This window comes from Hakea prostrata, chromosome 6, assembly GCF_041222555.1.
Source record: "Hakea prostrata isolate BN-2017 chromosome 6, UWA_Hpros_2, whole genome shotgun sequence".
NCBI classification, from domain to species: Eukaryota; Viridiplantae; Streptophyta; class Magnoliopsida; order Proteales; family Proteaceae; genus Hakea; species Hakea prostrata.
The window spans coordinates 38,725,629-38,743,182 of NC_142605.1; the positions used below are offsets into that span (position 1 = coordinate 38,725,629).

General features: G+C 36.0%; 1 protein-coding gene across 4 annotated transcripts in view; it reads right to left on the reverse strand.

Annotated features, from left to right (window-relative positions):
* LOC149013969 (DNA mismatch repair protein MutS, type 2) overlaps positions 1-17,554 on the reverse strand; it is a 162,086-nt gene that overhangs the window by 109,827 nt on the left and 34,705 nt on the right. For all 4 annotated transcript variants that reach the window (XM_089158269.1, XM_089158266.1, XM_089158265.1 and 1 more), the window contains 2 exons: positions 17,003-17,126; positions 16,855-16,914 (listed from right to left, as the gene is read on the reverse strand). In XM_089158269.1, coding sequence (XP_089014395.1) covers positions 16,855-16,914; positions 17,003-17,126 — 184 coding nt within the window. The remainder of the gene's footprint in view (positions 1-16,854; positions 16,915-17,002; positions 17,127-17,554) is intronic.

The window sequence follows — 17,554 nt, forward strand, 5'->3', positions numbered from 1 at the left end:
AAACCCTAATAAATTACAGTATCTGAATAAGTAAATTCTTCAGGTATCTGACAATCATATTCTTTTTCACAAAGCCAAGAGGAGCTATTACCTCTATTCGTAAAATCCATGGTCACTACATGTTCTTGTAACAGTAAGTTTCAAGTTTTTCAGTCATTGTCTGTTTTGACGCACGATTTCACTTCGGAGAGCTGTTATGGTCAATAAACCTTCAGCTTCAATACTCACCACAGGTTTTCCGACCAAATTAAACAAGTAGGGTTTGCAAATGAGGACAATGGTATGTAAGGTTTATAGATAAAGACGACGAAGACAAAAGGCAAGGTCGAGCTGAGAAAATTGTAGATCTCAGCAAGGTTTCTGTCACGCCGGTGAAGAGTGTCCAATGAAGACGACTGTGTTGCTTTTTTCCCCCATTAGATTTTGATAAGGTGTTGAAAGAAACGATTGTCATGAATGGCTTATTGATCAATGATCTCAAGCCCTCTATTTATAATTAACTGGAAAGTAGACTATTATAAGGAATAGAATTTTACATGAATATAAACTCTAATTTAACTCCTATACAAACTCTAATTGAACTCCTAGTGGAATCCAAGACTCCCCCTCAAGTTGAGGCATAGATATTAGTCATGCCCAACTTGCCTACAATAAGAAGGAAATCTCTTTCTTTCAAACCCTTAGTGAAAACATCTGCTACTTGGTCTCCAGATCTTACAAAAGGCACGCAGATAAGTCCTTGTTCCAACTTTCCTTTGACAAAAAACCTGTCAATTTCGATGTGCTTAGTTCAATCATGTTGCACCGGATTATTAGTAATACTAATAGCAGCCTTGCTGTACAATATAACATCAGAAGGTTTGAAACTTGGACTCCAATATCTTGCAGCAAACCTTTCAACCATAGTAGCTCACAAACTCCACGAACCATAGCTCTATATTCAGCTTCGATACTAGATAAAGCTTCCAGTTTTTTACTTCTCCAAGTAACCAGATTACCTCCAACAAAGGTACAGTAACCTGAAATTGACTTCCTGTCCGGAGATCTACATCAGTATGCTTCTACTTTTAGATTATCAGTGGGAGACAGAAGTATTCCTTTTCCAGGAGTTCCCTTCAAATATTGTAGTATTCTAGTAACAGCCTTCATATGAGCTAAATATGGATCATGCATGAATTGGCTACACTATCCTTATAGCATAAGCGATGTCTGGCCTAGTGTGGGACAAGTAAATAAGCTTCCCTATCAGCCTTCGGTATCTTCCTTTGTCCACTGGTTCTCCCTCTTTTTCTTTAAGTTCAGCTCCAGCTTCAGCTTCAATAGGGGTATCAACAACATTACACCCCAACATTCCCATTTCAGATAATAGATCTAGGACATACTTTCTTTGGGATAGGAATATACCTTTCTTTGTTCGAGCCACCTAAATCCCTAAGAAATACTGTAACTTCCCTAGATCTTTAATTTCAAACTCTCTGCCAATAAAGTCCTTCAACTTTTGAATTTCTTCACCATCATTCCCTGTGATGACAATATCGTCTACATAGACAATGAGAAGTGTGATGTTAGTACCTGATGATAGGTCATTTAATTGCATTAATATTATATCAAATCCTTTATATTTTAATGAGACTAATTGGTTGTTTTATTTGGATATGGACAGATTATAGCATTCGGATATCAAATCTATAAAAAAAATGGTTAGAACCATATTGGCACATTTTTAAATCAAATCAAAGAATCACACCCAAATTAAGATGGAAGATTTGATTATGTCCAAAACTAGAGGTATGATCTTGCCCAAATCAGAAGGATTTTCGTAAAAAGTCTTAATTCAGCAAGCAAATATTTCGTTCTCTATTGCGATCAGACATCTAAGGAAGAAGCTGAATTGGAAAGGGACTAAATTGGAAACCATTGCATTGGCAAAGATGAAGAAAGGAAACAACTGAATTGGGAAGAATTGCATTGCCAAAGCGAACAATGGAAATAACAGATTTGGAAAGAATGCAGAATTGGCAGGAATCCTCTGTAAGAAGGAACGCATTTTCAAAGATTGAAGAACACACTCAAGCTACAACAAGAGGAAGCCACAGTTCTGAGGAAGAATGGCATAATGTTTTCTATTTTCATTTCTTTGTTTTTCTTTTCCATGTCTAGCTAATTCTAGCTTTCGATCAAGATTAATGGAAGTTTGATTTTCACCAATTGTGAGACTTTGGATTATCAATTTTCTTTAATTCTCAGGTATTTATGCGTTTTCTATATTTATTATGTTATTGTATTAATCCTTAGACAAGAGGCCTGTTGTTTTATGATTAATACAATACTCAGTCAATTCTTATATAAATGACAAATAGCATTCTCGAATGGGTAATCAATGCCCTGGAGAGTTTGCTATGAGAATGTATATCCTAGTTTAAATAAACAAGGATTTTCCGGGTTTATTGACTAGGGATTGGGTCTTTCAATTTTTAATGCGATTAATAGACATAACTCAAAGGACAGATCCAAAGGTTATGTTTATTAATTAGGGAATAACTCAAAGGACAGATCCGAAGGTTATCAATAAAGTAGGGAAAGATTGGTTGTTAGAGGACTGATCCTCAATGACCATAACCAATCTACCCGAAATTAAAGTTTTTATTTTTTTAAGTCAATGATCAATTGAGAGAATCAATTCTGAAGTTGAATCTTGATCGAAAGTTTTTATTATTCTAATTTTCTTGTTAACTACTGCATTCGTTTTTTTTATTTAATTTGTTGATTCAAAACTCCCCAATTTTTATCAAAGAATAAATCTTCACCAATCTCTATGGATTCGACCCTACTCACTACTAATACAAATTCAGTTGAGATAAGGATTATCTTTGGTGGATTCGACACCCATCAAATTTTGGCGCCGTTGTCGGGGATTGGTTCTTTTAGATTTATTCCTTTTGCTTTGTTTTATTTTTATTTTTATTTTTATTTTTATTTTTATTTTTATTTTTTTCCTTTATCTCTTGGTTGTTTGTTTTATGCCTCGATCCATTCGTACGGGTGAACTTCAATTTGATCCTGAGATTGAGAAAACAGCCCGTAGATTGAGGAAGGAAACAAAACAACATTTTCAGGGAGTATCATCTTCGTCATCTTCTAGTATTGATTTAATTGGATTATTTGGGGTTGAAAAAGAAATCATGGATGCTAATAATATTAATGAGAGGACCTTAAAATATTAAGCCATGCCAGATTTGAACCAACAACCATTATGCATTGAATATCCAAATATTGAAGTTGCTTTTGAATTAAAATCTGGTTTGATTCATTTACTCCCCACTTTCCGTGGTCTTGCAGGTGAAGATCCTCATAAATATCTCAAGGAGTTCCATGTGGTGTGCTCCACAATGAGGCCACATGGTGTAACCGATGAACAAATCAAGTTACGAGCCTTTCCATTTTCTTTGTCTGAAAAAGCTAAAGATTGGTTATACTATTTACCTTCTGGTTCAATAACCACCTGGATTGAGATGAAAAGGCAGTTTCTTGAAAAGTTTTTTCCTGCCTCGCGGGCTACTACTATAAGGAAAGATATATGTGGGATCCGACAATATCATGGAGAAACTCTTCATGAATATTGGGAAAGATTTAAGCAATTGTGTGCTAGTTGTCCCCAACATCAAATTTCTGACCAACTTCTAATTCAATATTTTTATGAAGGTTTATCTAACATGGATAGCAATATGATTGATGCTGCTAGTGGAGGTGCGTTAGTACATAAAACCCCTACTAAGGCAAGAAATTTAATTTCTAATATGGCTGCCAACACTCAACAATTTGGGACTAGATGGGATGATCCACCAAGAAAAGTTAATGAGGTAAGTGTCTCTTCCATTGACCAACGTTTGGATAATCTAACTTCTCTTGTAGAAAAATTGGTTGTAGGAAATATCCAACAAGTGAAGGCTTGTGGTATTTGCTTCAAAACAAATCATGCCACAGATGCATGCCCAACACTTCAAGATGAGACTCATGACCATGCCAATATTGTTGGAGGATTCCCAGGTCCACCACAAAGAAGATATGATCCATACTCAAACACATACAATTCAGGATGGAAGGATCACCCAAATCTGAGTTATGGGCCTAGAGCTAACAATTTCCAACAACAATATCAGCCTAGGCAGTCTGATCAAGAATATCAACAAGTTCCGAAGCAAGGTAAGTCTCTCAAACAATTAGTTGAATCTCTTGCTGTTAGTTCTCATCAATTCCAACAGGATACAATAGCAAGTATTCAGAACTTGGAGAGTCAAATCAGTCAACTCGCATCTTCAGTAAGTAAGTTTGAGAATCAAGGAAAATTGCCCTCACAAACAATTATCAATCCAAAGCAAAATGTGAGTGCCATGACATTGAGAAGTGGCAAAGAGTTAGAAAGACCCATTGCTTATCATTCAAATTTAAGAGAGGAGACAGAAAAAGAAGTAACACCTCCTGTACAACATGTAAGCCCTAAGGTAACACCCCCTCCTTTTCCAACAAGACTTTCTCAATCAAAAAAACCTGAAGAGGAAAAAGAAATTCTTGAGACATTTCGCAAAGTTGAGGTAAATATTCCTTTAATTGATGCTATCAAACAAATTCCTCGCTATGCGAAATTTCTTAAGGAATTATGTACTAATAAGAGAAAGTTGCAAGGCAATGAGAAAATAAGTGTGGGGGAAAATGTCTCAGCTGTGTTACAAAAGAAATTACCTTCAAAGTGCAAAGATCCAAGTATGTTTGTCATTCCTTGTAAATAGGTAATGTGAAAGTTGAGAAGGCCATGTGTGATTTGGGTGCTTCTATTAATGTTATGCCTTTATCAGTTTATAAATCTTTGAATGTTGGACCTTTAAGGAATATTGGCGTAATAATTCAATTGGCTGATAGATCAAATGTTTATCCTGAAGGAGTGTTAGAAGATGTTTTAGTTCAAGTAAATGGATTAGTTTTTCCTGCAGATTTTTATGTACTTGATATGGAAGAAGACTATTCTCATAATTCAAGTTTGATTTATTGGGGAGACCTTTCTTGAAAACTGCTAGAACTAAAATCGATGTGCATGATGGAACATTAACAATGGAGTTTGATGGCGAGATCATTAAATTTAATATCTATGCTTCCATGAGATATCCTAATGATGTATATGTTGTTTATGCTTTTGATGCCATTGACACTCTAGCTCAAAAAACATTTAATTTTTGTGATGAAGACAAGTTAAAAATTGCACTTAGTAATGGTTTAACTCTTGAAGAAGTGCAGCTTGCAAAAGAAGAGTTTGCAATAGAGGATGAATTGCAAAATACTATTTTTGAATTAGAGTCACTTAGACCTATGAGGGTTGATGTTCCTTTTGCTATTCTTCCTATTTCTAACACAAAACTTTTACCCTCTATTGTGCAGGCCCCCAAGTTGGAACTCAAAACATTGCCAGATCATTTAAAATATGCATTCTTGGGTGATAATAAAAGTCTCCCCGTAATTATTTCAAGTAAGCTGAATGCATTAGAAGAAGAGAGATTGCTTAGAGTGCTTCGGGAATATAAGGAGGCTATGGGATGGACCATAGCGGACATAAAAGGTTTAAGTCCCTCAACATGTATGCACAAAATCCTGCTTGAAGAGAATTGTAAACCTTCTAGGCAACCTCAACGCCGTTTGAACCCACCTATGATGGAGGTAGTGAAAAAGGAAATTTTAAAACTCCTTAATGCATGTATGATCTATTCAATCTCAGATAGCAAATGGTTAAGTCCAGTTCAGGTAGTTCCAAAGAAAACTGACATCACTGTGATTCAAAATGAGAATGGTGAGTTGGTGCCCACCCGAATCCAGAACAGATGGAGAGTTTGTATAGATTATCGTAAATTGAATGCATCAACTAGGAAGGATCATTTTCCTCTCCCATTTATTGATCAAATGCTTGAACGGTTAGCGGGAAAATCTCATTATTGTTGTTTGGATGGCTTTTCAAGTTTTCATCAAGTTCTGGTTGCACCAGAGGATCAAGAGAAAACCACATTTACATTTCCTTTTGGTACTTTTGCTTACCGACGGATGCCATTTGGACTTTGCAATGCGCCTGCTACATTCTAGAGATGTATGGTTAGTATCTTTTCTGAGTATGTTGAGAACATCATAGAAGTGTTTATGGATGATTTTACAGTCTATGGTGATTCTTTTGATATATGTCTAACTAACCCAACAAAAGTGCTGCAGAGATGTATAGAAGCTAATCTTGTTTTGAATTATGAAAAATGTCACTTTATGGTAGATCAATGACTTATTCTTGGACATATCGTTTCTGCAAAAGGTATAGAGGTTGATAAGTCAAAAATTGATATTATAAAATCATTGCCTTATCCTGTAATTGTACGGGAGATTCGTTCTTTTTTGGGGCATGCAGGATTTTATCGTCGCTTTATCAAGAACTTCTCCAAAATCACACAACCTTTGTGCAGACTATTGCAAAAGGATGTAGCATTTGACTTTGATAAAGCGTGCAAGGAAGCTTTTGACATTTTAAAAGACAAGTTGACTTCAGCCCCCATCATCAGATCACCAGATTGGAACCACCCTTTTGAAATCATGTGTGACGCAAGTAACTATGCAATAGGAGCTGTTCTTGGACAAAAATTTGGAAGAGAGTCTCACGTCATTTATTATGCTTCAAGAACTCTTGACAGTGCACAATGCAATTATTCAACAACGGAAAAAGAACTTTTAGCTATTGTATTTGCTTTAGAAAAATTTCATTCTTATTTATTGGGTACTAAAATTGTTATTTACTCTGATCATGCAGCTCTGAAATATTTGTTTTCAAAGAAAGAAGCAAAACCGAGGCTGATCCGTTGGATACTCTTGTTACAAGAATTTGACTTGGACATCCGTGACAAGAAAGGTGCAGAAAATTTAGTTGCCGACCACTTGAGTAGATTGATTTCAAGTGAAGACTCATATCCACTACAAGACAATTTCCCAGATGAGCATCTCTTTTTCCTTAATGAGGTTCCTTGGTATGCAGATATAGTTAACTATTTAGTTACTAAAACTCTACCTAAGGATTTATCTAGAGCTCAAAAAGATAAAATAAAAAGTGATGCCAAATATTATGTGTGGGACGATCCTTACCTTTGGAAGCATTGTTCGGATTTAATTATTCGTAGATGTGTCCATCAACAAGAAATATCATCCATCTTACAATTCTGTCATTCATATGCTTGTGGTGGACATTTTGGTCCAAAAAGAACAGCTCGAAAAGTTCTAGAATGTGGGTTATATTGGCCAAATTTGTTTCATGATGCATATAGGTTTTGTAAATCATGTGAGCGTTGTCAAAAAACTAGGAACTTAGGACATAGAGATCAATTACCCCTTTGTGAAATTTTTGATGTCTGGGGTATAGATTTCATGGGTCCTTTTCCTAATTCTTTTGGTAATTTTTATATAATTCTTGTTGTGGATTATGTCTCTAAATGGGTGGAGGCTAAAGCTACCTGAACTAATGATTCTAAAGTGGTTGTGGATTTTGTCAAGTCACAGATTTTTGTCAGATTTGGCACACCCAAGGCAATGATTAGTGATAGAGGCACTCATTTCTGCAATAAAGTGATTGAAGCATTGTTCCGCAAGTATAATGTCACTCATCGTGTTTCCACTGCATACCATCCACAAACAAGTGAGCAAGCTGAGGTGTCAAACCGAGAAGTCAAGTCCAATCTTGAGAAAACGGTAAATCCAAATCGAAAAGATTGGAATTTAAGACTTAATGATGCATTGTGGGCCTATCGGACAGCCTACAAAACACCTATAAGTATGTCTCCTTACCGTTTAGTGTTTGGGAAAGCTTGTCATCTTCTTGTCGAAATGGAGCATAGGGAATTTTGGGTTGTAAAACAATGCAATATGGAAATGGACAAAGTTGGAGAACAACGAAAGCTTCAGTTACAAGAGTTGGAAGAAATTCGCAACGAAGCCTATGAGAGTTCAAGGATTTACAAAGATAAAACAAAGGCTTTCCATGATCAACAATTGCGAGGTAAGAATTTTACAATTGGTCAAAAAGTTTTGCTCTACCAATCTAGATTGAAATTGTTTCCAGGAAAACTGCGTTCTAGATGGTTAGGACCTTTTGTCGTTACTAATGTCTTCTCTCATGGTGCAGTTGAAATCCAAAGTTTTGAGACTAATAAAAATTTCAAGGTTAATGGTCATCGGTTAAAACCTTTTTATGAAGGGTTTCAAGTGCATAATGTTGAAATTGAGCTTGGTATTCCAGAATACAATGAATGAAAATGCACCAGGTCTAGCCAAAGACATTAAATGAAGGTGCTACTGGGAGGCAACCCAATTTTCTTTACTTTAATTATTTTCTCTTTTTTTTATTGATTTCATTAATTACTTTTTTTTTTTTTATTTATTGTTAGAAATCTTAATTTAATTTTTTTTCTTTTCTGGACAACCAGTTTTTTTTAACTCTTCGCCTTCCGCTTGATTGCTCAGCTTCAGTCCATTGTTCTATATATGAGGGGAGTATTCCTAGATTCTCTTATTTCTATGACAATGGGGACATCGTTAAATTTAAGTGTGGGGGAGGGGATCACATATTTATACTTTTTGTGGGTGAAATTTTCTGAAATTCTTTTTAATAATGTTTCATTTTCTATGAGTTCAATGGAATGCATGACCAATATTTACAGGTTGAATTCAATTTTGATGAATCATGATCAATTAAATTCTTTGAAATCACATGCTAATGAAAGATTGTTTTAATTTCTGATTTAGAGGAAAAGATGCTAAAGATTCATATACACAAACAATTTTTGTGAGATTTTGAGCCTAGGAGCATATATCATTAGTTTTGCTCTGATTTTCTTGATTGAGTGATAATCTTTTATGGTTGGATACTTCTAGAACTTGTTTAGTTTTGCATGCTGAAATCATATAATTGGATTAAATGCATACAAATGACAAGGAAACCTAGGATTTACCACTTTTTAGCTTTCTTTTGATAGCCTATCCTTAATTATTACCTCTAGGAGCCCACTTTGAGCCTTGACCTTTTCTTTTGATAATATACCACTGCATAAACCTCATTAACCTTTTTTGTTCTTTTCATTCTATTGAACCCAAATCGAAGGATGGTTGAGTTACTGATATGAAATATCAATTAATAGTGAGAAGGAAAGGCGAGTACTGTCAAACTTAATGCATCTTTTACTTAAAGTGCATAGAAAAAAAAAAAAAAAAAAGAGAGAGAGAGAAGAAGAAGAAGAAGAATCAGTTGTTTGGGAAATAATATCATTGAGAGAAATACTTTATTTTTTTTCAGTGCATACTGTTTTGCCTTTTTGCTTTATGGCTTCTATAAGTTTTTGAGAACCTAAAAGAAAAAAAAAATGATTATGACATATTATTGTGACTCAACTCATTCCTTTGGTTTCATTTTATCCCATTTTCCTTGTTTTTCCATACCCTACCTAAAGCCTCATTACAACCTATTAAAGACCTTTGGATGTATGTGTTTAATTCAATGCTTAGTGGTGGAGGTGTGATTCCTTTACAAGCATATGGTAATTATCCTTTTATGATTGATTTGAGTGACTTTGTTACCCTTAAACACTGAGTGTATAGAGTGAATTCAAATGAGAGGGTATTGGATCTTGATGCATCTTGAATCTGATGATTTATTGAAACTAGTTCATTCATGTCGATTGATGAAGTTTAGTTGAAATTGTTGAGTCTTAGTTGAAATTCAATCTATTTTTTAAATCTTAGAAGAAAAGAATTTTTAAAATAATGCTTGAGGACAAGCAATGGTTTAAGTGTGGGGGAATTTGATAGGTCATTTAATTGCATTAATATTATATCAAATCCTTTATATTTTAATGAGACTAATTGGTTGTTTTATTTGGATATGGACAGATTATAGCATTCGGATATCAAATCTATAAAAAGAATGGTTAGAACCATATTGGCACATTTTTAAATCAAATCAAAGAATCACACCCAAATTAAGATGGAAGATTTGATTATGTCCAAAGCTAGAGGTTTGATCTTGCCCAAATCAGAAGGATTTTCGTAAAAAATCTTAATTCAGCAAGCAAATATTTCGTTCTCTCTTGCGATCAGACATCTAAGGAAGAAGCTGAATTGAAAAGGGACTATATTGGAAACCATTGCATTGGCAAAGATGAAGAAAGGAACCAACTGAATTGGGAAGAATTGCATTGCTAAAGCGAAAGATGGAAATAACAGATTTGGAAAGAATGCAGAATTGGCAGGAATCCTCTATAAGAAGGAACGCATTTTCAGAGATTGAAGAACACGCTCAAGCTACAACAAGAGAAAGCCACAGTTCTGAGGAAAAACGGCATAATGTTTTCTATTTTCATTTCTTTGTTTTTCTTTTCCATGTTTAGCTAATTCTAGCTTTTGATCAAGATTAATGGAAGTTTGATTTTCACCAATTGTGAGACTTTGGATTATCAATTTTCTTTAATTCTCAGGTATTTATGCGTTTTCTATATTTATTATGTTATTGTATTAATCCTTAGACAAGAGGCCTGTTGTTTTATGATTAATACAATACTCAGTCAATTCTTATATAAGTGACAAATAGCATTCTCGAATGGGTAATCAATGCCCTGGAGAGTTTGCTATGAGAATTTATATCCTAGTTTAAATAAACAAGGCTTTTCCGAGTTTATTGACTAGGGATTGGGTCTTTCAATTTTTAATGCGATTAATAGACATAACTCAAAGGACAGATCCGAAGGTTATGTTTATTAATTAGGGAATAACTCAAAGGACAGATTCGAAGGTTATCAATAAAGTAGGGAAAAATTGGTTGTTAGAGGACTGATCCTCAATGACCATAACCAATCTACCCGAAATTAAAGTTTTTATTTTTTTAAGTCAATGATCAATTGAGAGAATCAATTCTGAAGTTGAATCTTGATCAAAAGTTTTTATTATTCTAATTTTCTTGTTAACTACTGCATTCGTTTATTTTTATTTAATTTGTTGATTCAAAACTCACCAATTTTTATCAAAGAATAAATCTTCACCAATCTCTGTGGATTCGACCCTACTCACTACTAATACAAATTCAGTTGAGATAAGGATTATCTTTGGTGGACTCGACACCCATCACCTGACTTCCTGACAAATAGTGTATGATCAGCATTGCTTTGCTTGTACCCAAAAGAAGTCATTGCCTTCACGAGGCGTCCAAACCAGCATCTAGGAGACTGTTTTAACCCATAAATTGACATCTTCAACCGACAAACTTTCCCCGCAGTATTGACATCGAAGAAACCATGTGGAGTTTCCATATAAACTTCTTCTGCAAACTCCCCATGTAAGAAAGCATTCTTTACGTCTAGTTGGTGCAAGTTTCAGTCTTTCTTCCAGCTACAAACAACTGAACTCTGACAGTGTTTAGTTTCGCAACAAAGGCAAAGGTCTCCTGATAATGAATCCCATAGGTCTAGGTAAACCCCTTTGCAACTAGTCTAGCTTTCAACTTGTTAACTGATCCATCCATATTTTGTTTAACCACAAATACCCATTTGCAGCCCACTGATTTTTTTCCTAGAGGAAGTGCAACCAACTCCCAAGTGTCATTTTTCTTCATTTCCTCTACCATAGTTGCCTTCCATCTTTTATCAACATAGCTTCCTGCCAACTTTTATGAACAGATACAGATGACAAAGAGGATATAAGAGCACGGTAGGAGTTAGACAAAGAGTTATAAGAAACATATTTAGCTATGAGATGTTGAGTACAAGATCTGACCCCTTTTCTAACAGCAATAGGAAGATCAGAAGAAGATAGAATCTGATTCTGGAGCAGGAGACTGAAGTGATAACGTATCACCTTTCTCCACCTGCTTTAGCCGGTTGTTATTCTTCCTCTGATAAGTCTGCACCTCCTTATTCTGGTCAATCAGGTTTTGAAAGACCCCAACAGTGTGTCTCACAGGAGTGGTCTCCCCCTGGCTAGGTTCTTCATATGGTTTTGAAAATAAAGGGGGAGGCGGGGAGGATTAGAGTCCTCAGGTATACTGGCCAAAGTCTCCCCCGGTCCAGGAAACTCTTCTGGGACTCTTAAGTTGTGTTGGTGTGTGATAGGAAGATCTAGAGTCGGAAAGAACACCTCTCCTCTAGGACTCTCCCCCTGGAGAGGTGTATAGTAAGGGCAAGACTCATGAAAAATTACATCCATGGATACAATGGTATTCTTAGAAGGAGGAGAGTAACATTTGTACCCTTTCTGAGTAGCAGAATACCCCAAAAATATGCAGCGTAGGCCGCGAGGAGCCAGTTTACTCTGGTGGGCTGTGATTCGGGCATAACACTTGCATCTAAAAACCTTTAGGGGAATAACAAAAGAAGAGGCTCCCTGAAGAATCTCATTAGCACATTTAAAACCAAGTATCCTACTGGGCACTCTATTCATAAGGTAAGAAGCAGTGAGTATAGCATCACTCCAGTATTTGTCAAGTACATTCATAGCAATCATAATGGAACGGGCTATCTTTAAGAGATGCCGATTCTTCCGTTCGCCAACCCCATTTTGGGCAGCTGTATCAACGCAACTGGTCTGGTGTATTATGCCAGAGTCAGAGAGATATCTCTGAAATTCACCATCAATATACTTTGTGCCATTGTCACTTCGAAGGATCTTCACAGTGGCATTGAACTGAGTTTTAATCATATTATGAAAATCACGAAAACATAGAAAAACCTCATTTTTTGTTTTAGAAGATAAATCCATGTAGAACGAGAATCACAATCAATAAAAGTAACAAAGTACCTATGGCCAGTGATAGACACATGTCGACAGGGACCCCACACATCAGTATAATTAGCATAAAAGGAATATTTTTTCTATTATGAAGAGAAGGCAAATAAGTAGAACTAGTCTGCTTCGCAAAAATGCAGGCTTCACAAAAAAAATCATCCTCAATATAAGAAGAAAATAAATCAGGAAATATTTTCTTAAGAGTTCCTAGAGGGGGGTGACCTAGCCTACGGTGCCACTGATGAAGGTCTGATATTACCGAATAGACCTGATTAGAAGATGTAGTCAGAGCAGAAGTAGATCCTTCAATCGGCTCAAGCAAATAAAGTCCATTGTCAAGTTTACCATGTCCAATCTCCTTCCCCGTGACCAGATCTTAGAAGACAAAATAAGATGGGAAAAATGTCATTGTACAATTCAAGTCATGTGCAAGACTACTGATAGAGAGCAAGTTAGTAGAGAAAGAGGGAATATGTAAAACTTTAGACAAAAAAAGTGATGGAGAATGTTGAATGGTACCCTTTCCAGCAATGGAAGGATAGGAGCTATCAGCATTTCGAACTTTATCTTTTCTAGAAGTTGGAGAATATTGTAAGAAAGAGGAGGATAAACCTGTCATATGATCTGTGGCTCCTGTATCAATGATCCAAGCAGTAGAAACTGAAGAAATTTGAAAACCTGTAAAAGTTTTACCTGAAGTAGCAAGGTAGGAGTTGGTATGGGTAGTAGAGGAAGCAATGGTCGAGGCTGTACCGGCAGAGAAGACTGCAGAATACGTCGCAGACGAACTCCTCTTGTGAAAACCCAATGTCTGCAGAGGGTGTGGTGGATACTGTCTCAGAAAGATTAGCCTTTGGTTTTTCCTTTCTTTGTGCTCGTTTTTGCTCAAAATCAATAGGCTTCCCATGCAATTTCCAACAATTTTCCTTGGTATGATATGGTTTGTGACAGTGCTCACACTTAACAATCTCCTTAGCAGGATCAAATTTAGTGCAAACAGACTGTAAGGCTGATTTCTCCATAATACGAGTATGAAACATGGCTAATCGATGACTTTCCTCACACTGAACAAGATTATAAGACTGTTCTAGTGTAGGAAAGGGAGAACGACTTAAGACTTGCACTCTGATCTGATCGTACTCTACATTCAGACCTGCCACGAAGTCATATACCCGAATCCTATCAATGTGCTTCCTATAAGTAGTACATCATCTGAGTTAGCGGGATGATAATCCCCATAATGATCCAACTCCTGCCAAAGAGATCGCAACGCGGCATAATATTGGGCCACAGTCAGTTCCTTTTGGGTAGCCTCATGAAGCTTCTTTCGTAGCTCATAAACCTGTGCATCATTCTCCAACTGTCCATATGTTTCAGTAGTAGTCTTCAAGATTGGGCTGCAGTATCTAAATATCCACGGGCAATAGTTGAAATCATGGAATTCAAAAGAAATGACATAATAAGAGAATCATTCGAGATCCATTTATCTTGTGAAACGCCTGTGGTAGTAGATTTGATAGTGGTGCCCGTAATGTGTCCAACAAGTCCTCTTCTGGCAATAGTTAGGTAAGTAGATCGGGAACAAATCAAATAATTTGTCCCATCAAAGCTTACTGAAAGAGGATGAAGAGTGGGGTAATGTTCGGAGCCAGTGGGAGCAGGAGTACCATCAATAGTTGTCATGTTGACAAAATTATCTGCAGTTCTTCAGTCTTCAACCTTTTGAAGTAACAGATATGTCGCAGAATGCAATAGCCAAACAACAACCCAAAACAATTCTTAGTAATGATAACACGTGAAAGTATCTCCTCACGTTACCTCCAATTATTGAACCAAAGTACACCAATAAAGTTTCCAAGAAAGACTGGAGGGACACAACCGGTCCGCTTAAATACCAAACTCCTTAGACAAAATTTTCCTAATGCACTTAATCACCCAATATACATTTCCAGGATACCCGAAAAGAAAACAAACACGTGAATAGAAAATTTTGTTTTAAATGACAAATACGTCGCTAACAAATCTGAATTTACAATTAAGTCCCTGAAATTATGCAAATTTACACATAAGTCCCTAAAATTGAGTAAATTTGCAAATAAGTCCCTGAAAACTTATAAATTTTCAATTAGGCCCCTAAAACTATGTGTATTTACACATAAGCCCGACGTTTGTTCCGTGGAAGAGAAGGGAGGAGGAGAAAAACCTGGTTTGATTCAAAGCAGAGCAGCTTCTTCTCTTCTACTTTCCTCTATTTTTCTGGTTCGATTCAAAGCAGGAGCAGCAATAGTTGCAGGTGTTGTTTGTCTTCTTATCTTTCTTCTCTTCTTTTTTCCTTTTCTTCTTGGTTTCCTAAACCCACTGTAGTACAGCGGAACTGAAGAACAGAGAAAAAAATTGAACTACCAGAAGAAAAAAAGAACCGATAGTTGCGACGAGTGCAGCGGAACTGAAGAACAGAAAAAAAGAAAGAAGAGAGAAGAAAAAAATCTCCTAATCGAACTTAGGCTATGATGCCATGTTGAAAGAAACGATTGTGGTGAATGGCTTATTGATCAATGATCTCAAGCCCTCTATTTATAATTAAGTGAAAAGTAGACAATTACAAGGAATAGAATTTTACATGAATACAAACTCTAATTTAACTCCTATACAAACTCTAATTGAACTCCTAGTAGAATCCAACATAAGGATATTTAGGTAATCTAGTATAATTAAAATGGATAGTTTTTTGACAAATTTTTTAAATGAAAATCCAACCTTGGGAGGCCTTTGCTTATGAAGGATAAAGTGGGGTGTCAGTGTTTTAAGACTTCCATTTTGGGGTGTCGAAGCAATTTGCTCATACTAGCTTGAGATCCAATTCCAAGCCAAGGAATCTTTGATCAAGAGATACAATCTAAACACAGACTGAAATCCATAATCATCATTTTATCAAGATGGTCCGGCAAAAATGCCAGGGATACATAGGCTGATTTTTCCAACAGTCCGAGATAATGCCTAAAGGGTTCTGCAAAAACATGCCAACAGATGCAACACAAGGGAGAAAGTAATTTTCAGATTATTACTCTGACCATTTCCTTGATAACTTCCTTCATAAATATAAAGGCACAAAAGATAAGTAGACTTATTACTGCACTGCAAAGAAAAAAGTACAAATTTGACATGATATGAGCTGAATATAGCCTGCAGATAGAAAACCTTGTACACTGTTAGATGATTATCCCCACTGAACTGCTAAAACAGAATGATACCTGAATACAAAAGAACTTATCATAGCATTCGCAAGGCTGGAATAAATCCATTTGAATTGGAAATTTGGAAGAGAAAATTAATTTAAAAAGCATCGACAATGAATGAATTATATGAACTGGTTCTCAAAAAATATTTGACAATACCTGGGACATCGTGTTTCTAACATTCCACACTGAACTAAATTCTAATCATATGAGTACCTTTGGATGCCTCAATGATCAAAATCAAGATCTCTCTCTCTCTCTCTCTCTCTTTGGGGGGAATAAAATATAATTAGTTTTATCACTAAAACCTAGACATTGAACCCTGTGCCCAGGGTCCGAGTATCAGTACTGTAAACCCAATCACCAAACTCGTTATCAACAATGCAACCACTTGACATAACCAGATATAGGAAATGAAGTTAACCATCGTAAGTTAAGCTACAATTCAGAGCTCTTATAAGCAAAAGATTAAAATAGCCCTACCACACTACCAAACCACCAACTTTTACGATTCATGTATTGCAAATGTCCCGTTTACCATCAAACAAAAATGTTAAGTTCATCTTTAAATCATATCATATGACAACTGGGGATGTGTATCAATAGAATCCTGAACCAAATTATTTCTACATTGAGTTTTAAAGTTCCTCCTATACGAGGTACGTCAGACGTCAGTTGTGACAAGGCTATGATGTTGTTGCGTTCCAGGTATGTCAGATATTATATGAAATGAAAAGCCAAGGGAAACCACTTACTGTATATGAGGATGGGGAAAGGCACTTACCACATCCATTAGAATTACACTGTTCAACAAATTATGAATATCAGCAAGCTCTGTTTTCATCTGTGAAGAAAGCAGCAAATGAAACAACAAGAAAAGGGAATGACTAGAGGAATAACAAAGAAAAATAATGGGATGCATCTATCTGAACCTTTTCAGTTAACCTCAAAAGGACTTCCTCCTCAGCCTTCTTCATTAATACCCTTGCTTGTTCCAACTCATCATTTAATGGAATAGCAGATAGTGGCTCAACAAAGCTCCCTACAACTGAACCACTGAAAAAACCAATACACTCCACTTCAGGAGTCAATTAATTAAAAGTTGAACCTCTTAATGTCAGAAAAAGCGAGAGAGAAAAGAGAGAGAAGGGTGACCCTTCTGAAATGTGGCACACACATGATTGGGGGGTGATTGATATCAATGGACCAACTTGAGGGGGAGTGTTGTAATTTGGATATATGGGAAGATTTGTCCCTAGGGTAATATTTGTAATATTCCTATTGGGTATTTCTATTTTACTTCCACTCATCCATTAATATAAATAAAGGTTGGTTGTGTCTCACTAAGTTGGATTCTCCAAATATCGATTGAGACCCACCAAGGTTTGCCCTAAGTATAGTGCAACCCCCTGTTATTCTATAATATACACCTACACCTGAATTTAAGGAACCTATTACACTCAGCCCCAAGAACTCCATTAATT